We start from the raw sequence: 15,954 nt of genomic DNA, 5'->3' as shown, positions 1-15,954 counted from the left end.
CTTACATTGAGGTTTTTGTTGTGTTTGGGTTTATATGACTGCGGACAGGACACTGAATCCATTCACCATACATGGAAGATTTTAACATCCTCTAATGCTAATGAGCAAAAATTACTATTGAACTAGGAATTTGCCTAGCATAAATGAGTCAAATTACTAATATTTGCTTTGCTATATCCTTTTAGCATATGGAAGTATACTTATTTTGTAAGATAATAAAACCACAGTTTATGTTAATGCCCTCCAATGAACTGTTAATCATTGATTCCATCCTAGTCACAACATTAAGGAACTTGCTGCGTACTATAATTATAGTTAACCTCACTTTGACCACAATATATACCCAAACCCCAAACCCAACTTTGACTGCTTAATTTTGTAGAACTTATTCCCACTAAATATTTTTATTCTGTACAAATTACAATTCTGTAATTTTATTATTTGTTATCAATACATTATACGGTGTAAATAAATATTGATTGTCGGTAATTCGTAAAGTTCTATTTTAATTTTATTTGCGTTTGTTTACATTAATATTGACTAAGAGCACGTATGCTTGGTTGTATAGTAATTTCCAGCCACTTTTAGTCTGTCAAAAAGTAACTAACTTCGCAAAAAAATAATTACTAAATTCACTAGACAGTTCGGACTGGGAATAGCGAACCGAGTTTAATTGTGGATTTAAAGTATATGACTGAGTGACTATATTAGTGAGAGACCACTTTGACGAACAAATAAATCCAACAGATATATTTTATACAAAATGTACAACAATGCTTCTTAAATATGAACCAAATATAATGAAATAAATAAAGACATTATACTTTTGAAAATTAAAAAGAAATAAATATAATCATTGTAATACTAAAAAATATAATTATCATCTCCGCCTATGTCTTGAAGTAAAATATATATCGCTAACTTAACACCGGTAAAATTAAAAATTATCGAAATAAATTAAAGGCCGATTCACATTAGACGTTCAGGTCACGCTCCGCTCGAGTTCCGCTCACGATCAAGAATTGTGTACACTATTCACAGTAAGCGCTCAGGTGACGCTCCGCTCACGATCAAGAATTTCGGTATACTATTCAATTTGGCGGGACTCAGAGAATAGGCACAGTTCTTTGCATATATAAATTTGTTTAACATGTTTAAAGATTTTTCTAACAGTGATTTGGCTGTCATTGCTTTATGTTTGGACGAAGAAGAGCTTCAGTCAACCAATAAACAGACAAGAATATGGGTGCACAATATTTTAAAAACAAGGAAAACAGAAGGGTAGTTTTTTACTCTGTATAAAGGACTCTATGACGATGAAACTAAATTTTTTCAGTACTTTCGAATGACAAAACATAAATTTTATTGTACGGTATTTTATGTACCGTATCAAAATACAGTCTATCTCCCTGGTTGTACAATTCCTTACAGCAGCGCACCAATTCAATCAACTGTCATCTATCGAGCTGCAAAAATCGTACCTTCACCTGACTGTTACTAATTCACACTACCCTGCCGCTCCACTCCACTCAGATCAAGTCACGATCAAACTATTCTCCTGGAGAATCGCCGCGGTCAAAAGAGCGGGACGGAACGTGAGCGTTGTGTTTACTGTGAATAGCACCATTTAAGATGCGTGTAAGAATACTTGACCGAACCTTGAGCTGAGCGTGAGCGGAGCGTGACCTGAGCTATAATGTGAATCGGCCTTTATTCTCATTCACTCATCGACTCATCTCATATCTCATTCCAATTCCGTATTCCGTCATTCATGATATGACATGATTGGGTTTGGGTTATTATGAAAGTTGTTTTTAATTAGATTAGATTTATGTGCACTATAATGCCTGTTTTGATTAAAGCGTAAGTAATTTTTAAACAGATACAGCCCTTTATTTATAAACATAATTTTCTAATTTGGTGTGTGCCGTATTGACTGTAACCTCAGTTTGTTTTAAACAATTACAATGGGCCCACCTAAGCGCTCAAATCCTTATAAATCCGATAGTAAATCCCAGAAAAAACGTAATAAAAAGGAAGACAACGAAGAATGGAACTATGAAGAAGATGACACCAATGATACAGACGTAGTTGAAGCCGATGTGCCGGGCGCTGCAGCTCGAGATGCCGAAAAAAATGACCAGTCGGTACAGGAAGATGAATTCGGAGCCAAAGATTATCGCTCCGAGATGATACTAAAGCCTGATAACATGTCCAGGCCTTTGTGGATAGCACCAAATGGTCATATTTTTTTAGAATCTTTCTCTCCAGTGTACAAACACGCACACGATTTTTTGATCGCCATTTCTGAGCCCGTCTGTCGCCCAGAATGTATACACGAATATAAATTAACAGCATATTCTTTATACGCTGCTGTAAGTGTGGGTCTACAAACCAATGATATTATTGAATATCTGAAAAGACTGAGTAAAACTAGTGTCCCTGAGGGTATTATAGAATTTATTAAGTTGTGTACGTTATCTTATGGTAAAGTGAAGTTGGTTTTAAAACATAACAAGTACTTTGTTGAGAGTCCTTTTCCTGAAATATTACAGAAGTTGTTAAAAGATCCAGTTATTCAAGAATGCAGGTTAAGAAGGAATGTGGAAAATGAAAATGAAGAATTTATCAAACAGGTAAGTGTATTTTTGATGTGCATTTTGTTTATATTGTTTTGGGTATGAGTTGGTTTAAGAATTTTTTGTATTTGTTTATTTCGTTATATACTTATTTGAATTAGTTTTTTATTTTTTCCCCAAATTTTTCAATATTCTCTTTTCTCTTATGTTTTTTGCTATTTTATTTCTCTTATTTGCAATTTTTGTCAACAAATACATCTTTTTATAGTAAATTTTTAAATTACAATGCAAGTCTATCTTTGTATTTGTGGCTATGAAGTTAATAACATAATTCCAAGATGAAATGGTTAAGTTATAAAGTTTATATTCTCTAGATTGTTAAAAAATTCTTAAATTAAAGCATACCTATTCATTTTAGACTCAAGACAAGAAAAAAGTACCTACCTTTGGGGCCAAACCAGGCACCTCAGGAGAACCTAGTGGTAACACCGACGGAGCTGTTGTTCCTGATGATATAACAAGTTTTTATGAAAAAATAGATGAGGGGGAAGATGAGGAAGATGCGTCCTTAGAGACTGTGTCTTTTGAGGTAAATCAAGAAAAAATTGAAGTTATTCAAAAGAGATGTATAGAACTAGAATATCCACTGCTGGCAGAGTATGATTTCAGGTTAGTGTTGTACAATTTTTTCAGCAAACTTAACTTCCATAAAAAATTTTACTAAACAAATATAAATATTTTTCTTTTATGTTATACTGTTAGGAATGACACCATAAACCCTGACATAAATGTCGATCTGCGTCCTTCAGCTGTCTTAAGACCTTATCAGGAAAAATCTCTAAGAAAAATGTTTGGAAATGGAAGAGCAAGATCTGGTGTAATAGTTTTACCTTGTGGAGCTGGAAAATCCTTGGTAGGAGTAACTGCTTGTTGTACAGTCAGAAAAAGAGCCTTGGTGTTGTGTAATTCTGGGGTATCTGTGGAACAATGGAAGCAACAATTTAAGATGTGGTCCACAGCTGATGATAGTATGATTTGCAGATTTACTTCTGAAGCCAAAGACAAACCAATGGTAAGCACATATTTATTCTTGAAGCTTGTGGGCCTGTTATTCTAACATAATCTTTTTTCATAACCCAAGTTGATTTTTTTGTTTTTATGGTATAAATGTACTTATTTCACAATATTCTTTTTATATTTCTCCCAGGGCTGCAGTGTTCTAGTGACAACATATTCTATGATTACTCACACCCAGCGTCGATCATGGGAAGCTGAGCAAACAATGAAATGGTTGCAGGAACAGGAGTGGGGAATAATGCTTTTGGATGAAGTCCACACAATACCTGCCAAGATGTTCAGGAGAGTGTTGACGATAGTGCAAAGTCACTGCAAATTGGGGCTGACAGCCACTTTATTGAGAGAAGATGATAAGATTGCTGATCTGAATTTCTTGATTGGACCAAAATTGTATGAGGCAAATTGGTTGGAGTTGCAAAAGAGAGGTAAGATGTTTGAAATATTTTTGTATGTTATCTCTCCAAGTTAGAAAAATAATGAAAGTTGAACAAGTTTTTTCAAGACAAGAGTCATTATCAATATAATTTATATAAGATATGCGTGTGTGGTATTAAGATAGTTTGTCCTTGTTTAAAAGTCTTGTGTATTCAAAAGTATTTTTGCTATCCTGAACTGTATTAAATCTTTTTGCACCAATATTTGTTTTAATAATTTAACAGACTGAACAAGATTGACATAAAAAATTCTTCTAGTTTTCATAGTTTATGAGTTTCAGAATATAAATATGTTTTTTAAATATTTTAGAAGAAGTAGAAAATTTTGGTTTAAAATTTTCCTTTATTTAACATTTAATGCTAAATCTGAATTAATTACCAATTTTACTGGCCCTTTTGCACTTCAGCCTTCACTTATCTCCAGAAGAACAATCTTACCAAAACATTTGTATATTTATTTAATAGATTTTTCTTCTGAAGTATTTATTTCTAATTTTGTAGGCTATATTGCTAGGGTCCAATGTGCAGAAGTGTGGTGTCCCATGACACCGGAATTCTATAGGGAATATCTCGTGTGCAAAACAAGCAAACGACTGCTGTTATATGTTATGAATCCAAATAAATTCAGAGCCACTCAGTATTTGATTAGATATCACGAAAGAAGAGGCGACAAAACAATTGTATTTTCTGACAATGTGTTCGCCTTGAAGCATTATGCAATAAAAATGAACAAACCATACATTTATGGGCCTACATCGCAAGGAGAACGGATCCAGATTTTGCAGAACTTCAAGTTTAATCCCAAGGTAAAGTATGATCAATTCTTTATTCAATTTTTATCACAGAGAAACTCAGGCTCATGTATCAGCAGTGTACAACCAAATAACGAGACTAACATTGTTAAATTTTATTTTTAATCATTAATATTCAATTTCATCCCCCTTTTCCATCCCTACTAGACTGAAATATTTTTATGCCAGCTCCTTCAGGACTGGTGACATCTTCAACTAACTCAAATATTGTTCTGTTTAATATAATTATATATTATAAAAAAAAATGGAAGTCACACAGTACTAGATCCTGCGAATAAAATGAACAATCTAACACTGGAATGGAGGTGAATGAACATACACTTCTTGCAACAAATTATAAGTTTTAATTGTTTTCCATAGATCCATATGAAGTTTAACAGCAATTCATTGTGTCACCATTTTTTAGCGAAACAGTAAAAGAGCGGTACTGCATGCTGAATTGAAGGTCTTATGCTAAATAATATCGGTCGCTGACATTTGGCCATGTGCACATTTCTTGTAACAGCGTTTTGGTCTCGTCATTTAATAGTTGTACCACATATGATTAAATTAACTTAGCTGGAACTATCTTACACATTCCAATGTTTATTATTTAATATATTTCTTTAGGTTATCTGCTGTATTTCATGGAAATTAACTATTTTAATTGGAAACGCGTTTATTTTCATATTTCGATTTCAACTTCGGAAAATACCATAAATATGTGAAATAAACCTATTGTCAATTCAAATTTTGGTTAGTTCCCATGAAATAACGTAGAAACTTTACAAGAAAATAGTTACATAACCATATTTTCTTAGGTCAACACGATTTTCGTGAGTAAAGTAGCAGATACTTCCTTCGATTTACCTGAAGCCAATGTCCTCATCCAAATCTCCTCCCATGGTGGTTCTCGAAGGCAAGAAGCTCAGAGGTTGGGTAGAATTTTGAGAGCGAAAAAAGGAGCCGTTGCAGAAGAGTACAACGCCTTTTTCTATACGTTAGTATCGCAAGATACTATGGAAATGAATTATTCCAGAAAGAGGCAAAGGTTTTTGGTGAATCAGGGATACAGTTACAAGGTTATCACCAAGTTGGCCGGTATAGAGGATGAGCCGGACATGTTGTATAAAACTAGAGATGAGCAAGGGCAGTTACTGCAACAGGTAAGTAGTAGTATGTTTGAGTATTTTTTTATGTTCTGAAATAATTTTCCCACTTGTTTGTAGACACTTTAGGATAACCCATATATAGTAATGAAACTTTTACAATAAACTTAACATGTAGTTCTAGTGCCCACATTTATTTCTGTTTACACTATTTTTTCTTAAGTACATGATCCAGAATATTATTTCATGTGAGACCAGTGTGAAAACATACTTTTGTGTGGTATACTAAGCTACATTTGTATGCATTTACAGAAGTATTTTTCTATATATGTATTCAAAATATGCATAAATGACAATATATAGGATGACATCTTAATCCTTTACACATACTAAACTACTTGGGTACATTATCATACTTTTTAGGTATTAGCAGCAAGTGATATTGACTGTGAAGATGAACGCATTCCAGGTGAAGGTGGTTCTAAGGGTGGTACCGTAAGAAAGGCAGGAAATATGGGTTCGATGTCTGGGGCAGATGATGCAGTGTACTATGAGTACAAAAAAGGTGGCGGTATGCTCAATAAGCATCCTTTGTTCAAGAGATTTAGATATTAGGTATATGTACAAGAAGTGTTTAATAAAAGTGTTGTTTTATAACCAGTTTTTTTTATTGAAGTCAACCTTTTTAACCTATTACAATGAACTATAAGTATGTCAAAAGTTTTCTGTAACCTTGTTGTATTTTCTGCTTCAATGACAGTTGTACAATCCTCACCACACTTTTGTGGTCCGAAAGTACAAATAATAATGGAAGCAGCATTAAAAGAAGAGCAACAGCTGCCGTCATCTATTAACAAAAAGATACGAAAATGCTTAATATTACCTGTTTCTTGATACATAACAGCTAGTTAACACTTAAACGAATCTGAAAGTACAGAAGCACAAATGAGATGACAAATGTAGTTAAATAGTAACATTCAACATATCTATATGCTGCTGGTGCATATCCAACTGGAAGTACCAAATATAAAGTCCCAAAAATGTCTCTATGCACATTTAGTATCTAATTGTATTCCTAGATTTGTAAAGAATTAAAGAAACTAAGTCACTTGCACAGTTTTATCTGTTCACACCAATGTAAAATCTTCTATTGTGTTGTTTTTGCAATATAATCAAATTATATTCCCTTTTTCAGTTCAAAATCAGACCAAACTGATGAATGGGCTATCTTAGAACTCCAGGGTGATTTAAAATCTCACTCAGATTCAAGCTTTGAGAACCAATTCATAGGAGACTTACATTTTACAAAGTCTGGAATTCCTTTGCTGATTATTGGACATCATTTGTTGTATGGGAAAGAAGCCAAGATAGAAAAACCTTTCGCCTTAATGGAAAAACAGGAAAAGGATGGAAAAACTTGCTTCGTTGTGAAGACAATCATCAGAAATAAGATTATATTTAAAACTAGGCCTAAACCTATTGTAGGAAATACGGAATAAATGTTTTGATACTTTATTTTGTTATTATTTTATTGCATAAATAAAAAATTCATTGGTAGGGTGTAATGATGACTAGAAAATACTTATTCTTGTAATTTTGGAGTCTTAAGAAATCTTATCTATCATTTCCTAGGAGAAAATATACACATCAATTTTCTTTTATTCATCCCATAACTTTCTGGAACATAATGAAAATTTATTAAGCCTACTCGTATTGACCACTAAGACTAGCACTAATAAAAGGTAATAAACAAACAATATGTATTGTAAAAAACATATATTTATCATAACTTATAATACAAAGCTTTAATATTTCTATTACCCCACCATTGTTCTTTTTCTGCCCCTTGCTCTCACTTCTTCGAACTTCAAAAGGATTTTTTGGCTTCCATTTTTAAACTCTTCTTTATATCCTTCCAAAATCTTTGGAAATAATTGCTCTGCTACACTGTGAGTGCTTAGAAGAGCCCTTTCTAATACATACAAATCAACACCCTTTTCTTCAGTTTTGGAATCTATGAATGACAAACCAAAGTCTATGGGCATTAAATCTAAGTCATTGAAGTTTTTAAAATCGTCTTTTGCATACTTGTTGACTACTAGAATATTGGAGGAAGTAAGATCTCCGTGAATTATGTTATTTGAGTGTAAAGTGCCAAGCAGTTTACCTATTCGAAAGAAAAATTCGGATAGTTCTTCTATTCTATCAGAATGTTCTTCTATGAAGTCTTTTACAGTTTGGCTGTGTTCAATAAATTCCATAAATATAGTTTTGCGCTTAAAATCTACCAAATAAAGTGCCGGTGTTCTTAAACCTGCCGCTTTACATCGAACCAAAGCTCTCGATTCCGCAATTATTCTTTTTTTAGTTAGGTCTGTGTCCAAAGTGGGAATACGATAAGTTTTTGTAAACCTTTCCTTTGCAATTGTTACTTTCCCCAGATACGATCCTTTATATATTCTGGCTTCAGCTCCTTGTTTTATTAATTTAAACTCTTTCATATTTTCCATTTTACTTTTTGTATTTTGAGGTTATATTTATTTCATGGCTCCATCATAACATAACCAAAACATAACTTTTATTCTAGTCTTCTGTCAAAACAGTAGGACTAGGACTGTTTATCACAAAATAGTGTCTCCCATTTTTTTCGAACAGACATTTTGTACACAAACAAGAAATATTGTAGGTAAGTAGTGTAATTTAAAAAATAATATAGATAATAATAATATTAATATAATAACAAAATAATAAACAATATTAAAAATACCAAAGAAAGTTTAGTTGTTAAAAAACATTAAGTGCCACAATTAGCAAATCTATTTTTTAATCGATTATTATTGATACCTGTACGAAAAGAAACAGTACATACATATATTATTTTATAAATTTTCTAAAGCCTTTATGTCTTTATTAAAAAAATATTTATTTAATAAATATTTCTTATTTATGACTATTATAAGCATAAAAAAATAGACATGTATATTATGACTGTATATGTTAACGTATACGTCATTGTCAAATCTTTCTGTACGAAAAACATGGCGGCTGGTGAAAAGTCCTATTACACATTTTTAATCGTGTTCTGTGCTAGACGCACATGTTGATTTATGTTCTCTGAAAAACACGATGTTTAATGGACAGGACTGGCTTAAGATTTGTGTGAAACATTTTTTGTTTATGTACTACATACTTTATAAAATAACAACTTAATGAGTTAATTTGAGTTTTATGGATAGCGAGTTATTGAGGTTATCGTGCAGAAGAAACCGCAAACGGATTCCTGCATATCAGTTTTTAGATCACTTGATCATTTTCTTTAAAAACAACATATCTCATTCAGACTTAATGCTGACTAATTTGAAGGAATTGTTTGTCTACACTGTTTTATCTTCTTGTGTCGACTTCTAAGCTACTACATATCCGTATAGGTTTAATAATTGTTTTAGGATTCTTTTCTACTAAATGATGAGAATTTATTCCTGTATAACAGTATTTTTCATTTTAATGTTTATTTATTTACATTTCTTACGTGAAATATCCATGGTGGTCTGTTATTTAAATGAAGTTCTCCGTACTTCGCCTTTTGCGCTCTAATGATGTCAATATTTTTAGGTGTAAGAGATAAAACATTTGATATGCATGCTTTTATTGGTCAAAATTTGATTATTTACTACAATTAACAATCTCTATTATAAAATTTACATAAATTTCACTCACTAATTCTTTTTTATAAAAATATTCCTGATAATAGACGATTCTTGTATTTTTCATGTCTTTCTGAGCACAGTTAGGTTTTACAAGACAAAATGAAACTTTATGAAAACACCGGCGATTCATACACTGTCAGATTTTGTATTTTTGCAAAATATGAAAGTGCGAGGTTACCTGAAAGTTGGTCCTTCCAGTCGGATCATGATATATTAGCAAACGTTGAATCGCTTCTCTAGCAAAAGTTAAAAACTAATTTGATTTATTAGTGTAATATGAAAATTAACTAAATTTAGTATCAAATACCAATAGTGCCATCCGTTAATGTAACTCCGGAAGAATTAGTGAACAAAATTCTTAACCGTTTTCTGTATTCAGTCGAATAGACTTAAAATTAATTGAGCACCAAAAAGTATCACATTCATAAGGCAAAAACATTGAATTAGTGTGCATAAAATATCTAAACAGCTCGACAAGTTGGATAAAACACTTCCACTAAAAATTATCACTAAATAACAAATTGGAAAAGACCAAATTAATCAAGAGTATCTAAATTTCTGGTTATAATATCCCGAAAAGCCCCAAAGAAATTGTATTGGTCAGCATGAAACGTTACATTGAGCCGTTATTTGCGAGATATCATAAATCATGTAGATTAATGTTCACACATTGACTAGAAGGTAATTTTTTTCACAGAAGACACAGAATATGTTAAAAATTCACAGAAAATCATGATAAAGTATGAAAATACTTTTTGCGCTGTACAATTTCTACTAAGAAAGTATTAATAAGATGAGAATCAAAAATATCTGTGGAAGTAATTACACAAGGTCAGTACCCATTCGTCTTTGGTCCTAAAATGCATAATTATTTGTGGAACTACTATGCAAGACTTCTAAGACCACAACATTTCTGTTGAGACACTTATGCACACTGACAAAACATTTACCAAATATCAAAAGTCCCGGTGGTCAAATTAACTTGTCCTATGGCACTCTTGGGATCCGGAGCTAAGGAGCTCCAACGGCTCTCTTCACATTTACCCAACTCCACACCGCACGTTTGCACTGAACGCGACAATTTCGAACTTTCACACGATTTTTTAATTGAATAAAATTCGAGGAAAAGTTCGTCGACCCACTTGGTCAGATCTACATCGGTTTTAAGGGAATTAGCTAAACTGGAGCGCTCCATTTCCTGTTTTTGTAGAGCAGGAGGCAGGAATTTGCCGAAGGAGTTTTTAAAATCTTTCTTGTCTTTGGGACCGCCGTGTAGATAGGTCACTTGGTGTGGTCGTACGGGAGATCTGTTGAAATATTCTAAAGGGGTTATGAGGAATTTCGTTTCGGACAGTTGGAAATTCTTGTACACTATCTTAACATTCCAAATACCTAAAAAGTAATAAAGGTCAATGTTGTGAGATACATTTCCTAAAATCAGTAAGCCTACTAAGAAAATGTTCACTTCTCTACTGAATTATTAGACAGTAAGTGTTTTAGAGAGATAGTATTCACATTTGGTTTAAAAAATATAAATCTATTACTTGTATTAAAAAAAAGTGGAACAGTAGGCGGTACTGAAAACTAGCGCCGAGCTTAATACTATTTATAATATAATACTAATTTATAAGTCCACTTTAAGTGTAAATTTCAGTTTTCTTCAAGTTCGAATTAATCCCCAAATGAATTTACATATGTACGCCAGTGGCGGCTGGTGTGGTAAAATTTTTGGGTAGGCCAAGCCAGCAAATTACATAAAGCTATGTGTAATCAGAGAGGAAGGGGTCACGGGGTCATGACCCCCCCCCCCACCTTAAAAATATTTGGAAACCCACTTATCCTATTGGTGGTAAGACTAAAAGTGACCTTACATCAGAGAAAAGTAATCACCCTCAAGATCCATGACCTCCCCAAAAAAAATTCTGTAGCCGCCAGTGTGTGTAATACATTTTTTTTTGTGTGAGAGTGGGAATCTTTTCTTTCTCGAATTTTACGATTTTTTTTTAAATTTATTTGGGCAACCGTGCACTTGTTTGCAATTGTGTTGTTTTTTTAAAAATATGTTACAATTATAGATTATGTTACATAATTTTTTATCATAATTTAAAAGATAATTTATATTAAAATTCGATAATTACGTTACAAGTGACAACGATGGTCGACGTAGGCCCGATCGTCTGGTGCCTAAACAGCAAGCATAAACACGACAATATAAATCGTTGTCCGGCAAGCTGCTAACTTCAAACGCTTATTGTACGGGAATCTTATGTGAGCTATGTCGGCCAGTTCTGATCGGGCCTATTAATGATATTTAAAATGCGTGAATACGATTCGATGTTTTCTGTGGGAATATAATAACATAGTTGTTTGAACGGACGCAATGTATTGAGTGATTTAGTACATTCAAAAGTTATTTACATGCATTAACATAATTTTTGAATATATGTTTTTCAATTTTAAAGCTCTTAAAATTATTGGGTAGGCCCGGCCTATCCTGCCTACCCCCAAAAGCCGCCACTCAAAAGATTACAGAAGGGAATGATTTGTTTAGAATAATATGATGAATTATATTTCCTTTGACAAAAGATACAGTTGTCTTTATTTGAACAGATCGAACCTTTAATAAAACTTGATAACAAAGAGGTTAGTAAATATTATTAAGATATAATAAAATTTGTCATCACATTAACATTGGTGGATAAAAAATCATTATTAAGTCAAACCAACCAACATTAATGTTCTAATGTATATAGAAAAAATACTCTAATCAGCACATATTTTTAGGGGAGAAGCTGTTACACCAGTCCAACAGTGATTTTTAACATTAATATTTTTTGCTTCTGGAAAAATGTGAAGTTAAAGAAGAGTTTTATGACATTCTATGATTTCCAAGATGCATACTTGTAGTTATTTGTACTTTAATACGAATTGATTCTTATGGAGGTGCAAATGCAGAAATATATCATTCAGAACAAGAATTTTTGTATTGACTGTACCACTTTTATATTTTATTAACTGTTATAAAATAAGAACTGACCTGGCAAGATTGGCTGCTTCAGTCCCGCTTTAACATTACCTAGAAGCGACGAGCTATCGACTGAAAAATCGACAACGTCGTGTACTTGACCATCTGGACCGATCCATATCGACGTAAGATTATATATTTTGGAACCAGGACTTCGAGAAAAGCTATAAATAAGTAAAGGTTCAGAAAACGGAGACATGATTCTTAAAAAATTCCTGGACATCTGCTCCTTTTGATCGTAATCTGTAGCTACAGTTAAAAAATCTAAGTGAGACATCAACGTGGAGTTTTTAGAAAGAACGTTTTTATTTAAAGGTTTAATGGCTAATTCTATAGAGTGAGTATCAGAAATGTCGAATTTGAATAAAGTGTATTGATAAGAGTCGTTGAAGTGGTACGAAGTTACTTCTAATAGAGTGTTTAGATAACATGTGTCGTTATTGAGCATTTTCATCGCATGTCTTTTCACACTATTGCTTATAGTCAACAGAGCATCATTTTTTGTGACTTCCAGATCTCTATGATGGTAAAGATTTTGCCAATATCCGTGTAAATTGACTACACTTCTTGATGGAGCATCCAAACCACATAACCACAGCTCCAACTGTAAAATAACTGCTTGGTTTACCACAGGTTCGAACTTCCTAGCAAAATATAATTGCCTAGACAGTGTATTGACAATCCGAGGCCAATCTTCTGGCCTAAAATTATTCGGACTACATCCACACCAGTCCACTATATGCTTATATTGACACTTACACCCCAACTTCCTCTTCCAGTTCGTAACATGTAAGTTGTTGTCTATATAAGTATCACAGAACTTGGAGTTTCTTAGTGCAGTGTGGAAAAAAGATTCTGCGGGTAGGAGAGTGTGTTTAAAAATTTTTAGTAGTCCTGTTATGAGATCATCAGAGACTGGATCAGTGACATACTCGACAAAACTTTTGGATAATGCTATCCAGTCACTTCCTCCGTCCATTTGAATACCAGAAGGCAAAGACCGGTCACCGATGCGCCACATTCTATATTCACACTCCACAAAAGTCTTATCTAAACCTTGCTTTTGGATGAACCGTTGTACTTCTCTTCCGTGGGATTTTACGAAATTTCTATTTTTATTCAAAGTTAAAAATTCCGATAACTTTTGTACGGGTTTCACCGGAAAATCACTTTCGCTTAGGTTTAGTACAAAATCCCATTTCCATTCTTTCATATTCAAAAGTTCCCACATGCAAGATCTGAGCATTTCTAGTAACGAAGCCCCGCCCCATATTGTAGCAAATCTTTTTCTTGTCAAACGAACATTGGGAAGAATTTGTTCTAAGGGCAACAATTCCCTATAAAGGTAATCTTGACGCTAAAAAAGAATGAAATACATAGATCATATAAAATTTGCATTTAAATAAGCAAAATAGACAACTGTTACAGTTGCACATTGTCTCCAATGAGTAACTGTAACATGTGTAATTTATATTCAGAAAACATATTAAATGAAGACCGAGATGATGTACAAAAAAAGGATAAAAGTATTTTTAATGTATCTTTTCCCAATACACATTTTTCATTTTTCTTATTGATTATTTTTATTTTTGAAATTATTGTATCAATATTAGCAAAAAGAATTGTATAAAAGCATATTACTTACAATATCTATATGTATATAGTAATAATGATCCTTATGGTATAATATTTTAAGTAGCCTCTTAATTTGCCTCAAAGCTCTACCATTTAATGTTAAAAGAAACACTATCTTCACTGTACTTCTAGTTTTATTGTCTGACTCAATGTTAGCTGTCTGTGGAATGAATCCTAAAAAATCCAATCAAGTTATGTCCGATTTCCATAACCAGTATTCTATTTATGTATATTTTTAAACACTAAATAACAAAACATTGACAACATCATCTCCCCTTAAACTTACTTTTAATTCCTGTATGATAAACATTCATAGTATAATATCCGCCACAGGTAGCATGTGCATCACCAGGACATTTCAAATTGCAAGAAGAATCAGGAACTTTAGATGTTAGAGGTGGTTCGTCCACTCCACAAAAACATTCATTCCTACAAAGCATTACTGATATATCAAATGTGTCCAAATATAACCATATTTACAATGCTATACATAAATACTTACGAATATTGAACTCCTGCATATGGAAATCCTGACTGCAGACACAATCTCATACAATATTTAGGAGAATTATCCTTTTTACTGATACCAAAATATCCTGTCAACAATCTAAAATTTTTTTCATCTTTAAAACAGCCCAATTCTTTGCCTGCTATGAAATCCCCATTTGGACATAGCCCTTTCAATTCCTTGGGGTATAGCTCGTTTTTAAGGGAAAGACAAGTAATATTCGAGATAAACTGCTTGCAAGTTTGAGTTTTGGCTCTATTAATGGCAGACACTGCTTCTTTTGAAGAAATTTGACAAGCTGGTACGAAATCTAAGTCTTCATACTTTAATGAGTACGTGTGGTTGATTTTATCTTTAGTTTTTTGTGTTTGAACAACAGAACTAACTTCATAATCATGGCTTGTTTTTAATTTATTTGCAGAATTTACATCAGCCTCCTGCTCGTCGTCGAAATGCACAGACAGCCACTTATTATCGTTAGGTTCTGCTATACTTTTATTTATAGATAAAAATTTAACAGCTAGATATATCTGGAAGGCTAGAATCACTATTCCAATTATGAAAAACGTTCTATACCTTCTTATCCATTTGCTATTTTTTGAGGTGCTTTTTACCATTTCAAAACCTTTCAAGGGCTCATTTAACTATACCTGGCGTTATTATTTTGAATTTAGTCATTATCTATGGTCCAAATGATAACAGTTTTGGACAAACATTATTTATTTACATTTCTCCCATTTCCATCAGTTTTCCAATACCAACCGATTTATTATTCGATGGTTTATGTCATAGTCATAGACGTTCGATAATTGATGATTATTCGAGGGTTTGAATCGAGCAGTCAAAAACTTATTTGAGTTAACGTTTAAAATTCGAATGTATTAACTATATTTGTATTTTTCGAATAATAAATTATATACTTTTCTTTGGGATTCATTTTTTGATTGATTTCAAGTTGTGAAAATATTTTATATATTATTCAATTATCACAACAATTATTCCTTACTGTATATCTTGATGGTACGATGGAAAGTAATTTTCTTAGAAGACGATTGACGTCATTGACAGCTTTCATTTTAATATTTGCCT

General features: G+C 32.7%; 3 protein-coding genes across 3 annotated transcripts; 1 reads left to right on the top strand and 2 right to left on the bottom strand.

Annotated features, from left to right (window-relative positions):
• Positions 1-1,856: 1,856 nt before the first annotated feature.
• Positions 1,857-6,647, top strand: hay (ATP-dependent DNA helicase hay). The gene is made up of 7 exons (XM_072530843.1): positions 1,857-2,636; positions 2,998-3,248; positions 3,342-3,651; positions 3,787-4,081; positions 4,592-4,896; positions 5,703-6,047; positions 6,414-6,647. The coding sequence occupies exons 1-7, from the start codon at positions 1,968-1,970 to the stop codon at positions 6,603-6,605; spliced, it is 2,367 nt and encodes a 788-aa protein (XP_072386944.1). The 5' UTR covers positions 1,857-1,967; the 3' UTR covers positions 6,606-6,647.
• A 1,104-nt stretch (positions 6,648-7,751) lies between these two features.
• Tcs5 (TP53 regulating kinase) lies at positions 7,752-8,585 on the bottom strand. Its single transcript, XM_072530844.1, has one exon. The coding sequence runs from the start codon at positions 8,498-8,500 to the stop codon at positions 7,808-7,810; it is 693 nt and encodes a 230-aa protein (XP_072386945.1). The 5' UTR covers positions 8,501-8,585; the 3' UTR covers positions 7,752-7,807.
• Positions 8,586-9,905: 1,320 nt separating this feature from the next.
• Positions 9,906-15,832, bottom strand: oxt (Xylosyltransferase oxt). Its single transcript, XM_072530841.1, has 5 exons — positions 14,860-15,832; positions 14,644-14,786; positions 14,368-14,531; positions 12,735-14,079; positions 9,906-11,089 (listed from the first exon to the last, which is right to left on the bottom strand). The coding sequence occupies exons 1-5, from the start codon at positions 15,480-15,482 to the stop codon at positions 10,644-10,646; spliced, it is 2,721 nt and encodes a 906-aa protein (XP_072386942.1). The 5' UTR covers positions 15,483-15,832; the 3' UTR covers positions 9,906-10,643.
• Between the last annotated feature and the right edge of the window lie 122 nt (positions 15,833-15,954).

This window comes from Diabrotica undecimpunctata, chromosome 4 (genome assembly GCF_040954645.1).
Source record: "Diabrotica undecimpunctata isolate CICGRU chromosome 4, icDiaUnde3, whole genome shotgun sequence".
In the NCBI taxonomy this organism is placed as follows: Eukaryota; Metazoa; Arthropoda; class Insecta; order Coleoptera; family Chrysomelidae; genus Diabrotica; species Diabrotica undecimpunctata.
Note: the sequence above shows the minus strand (reverse complement) of the source record. Positions and strands in the feature narration are given on the sequence as shown.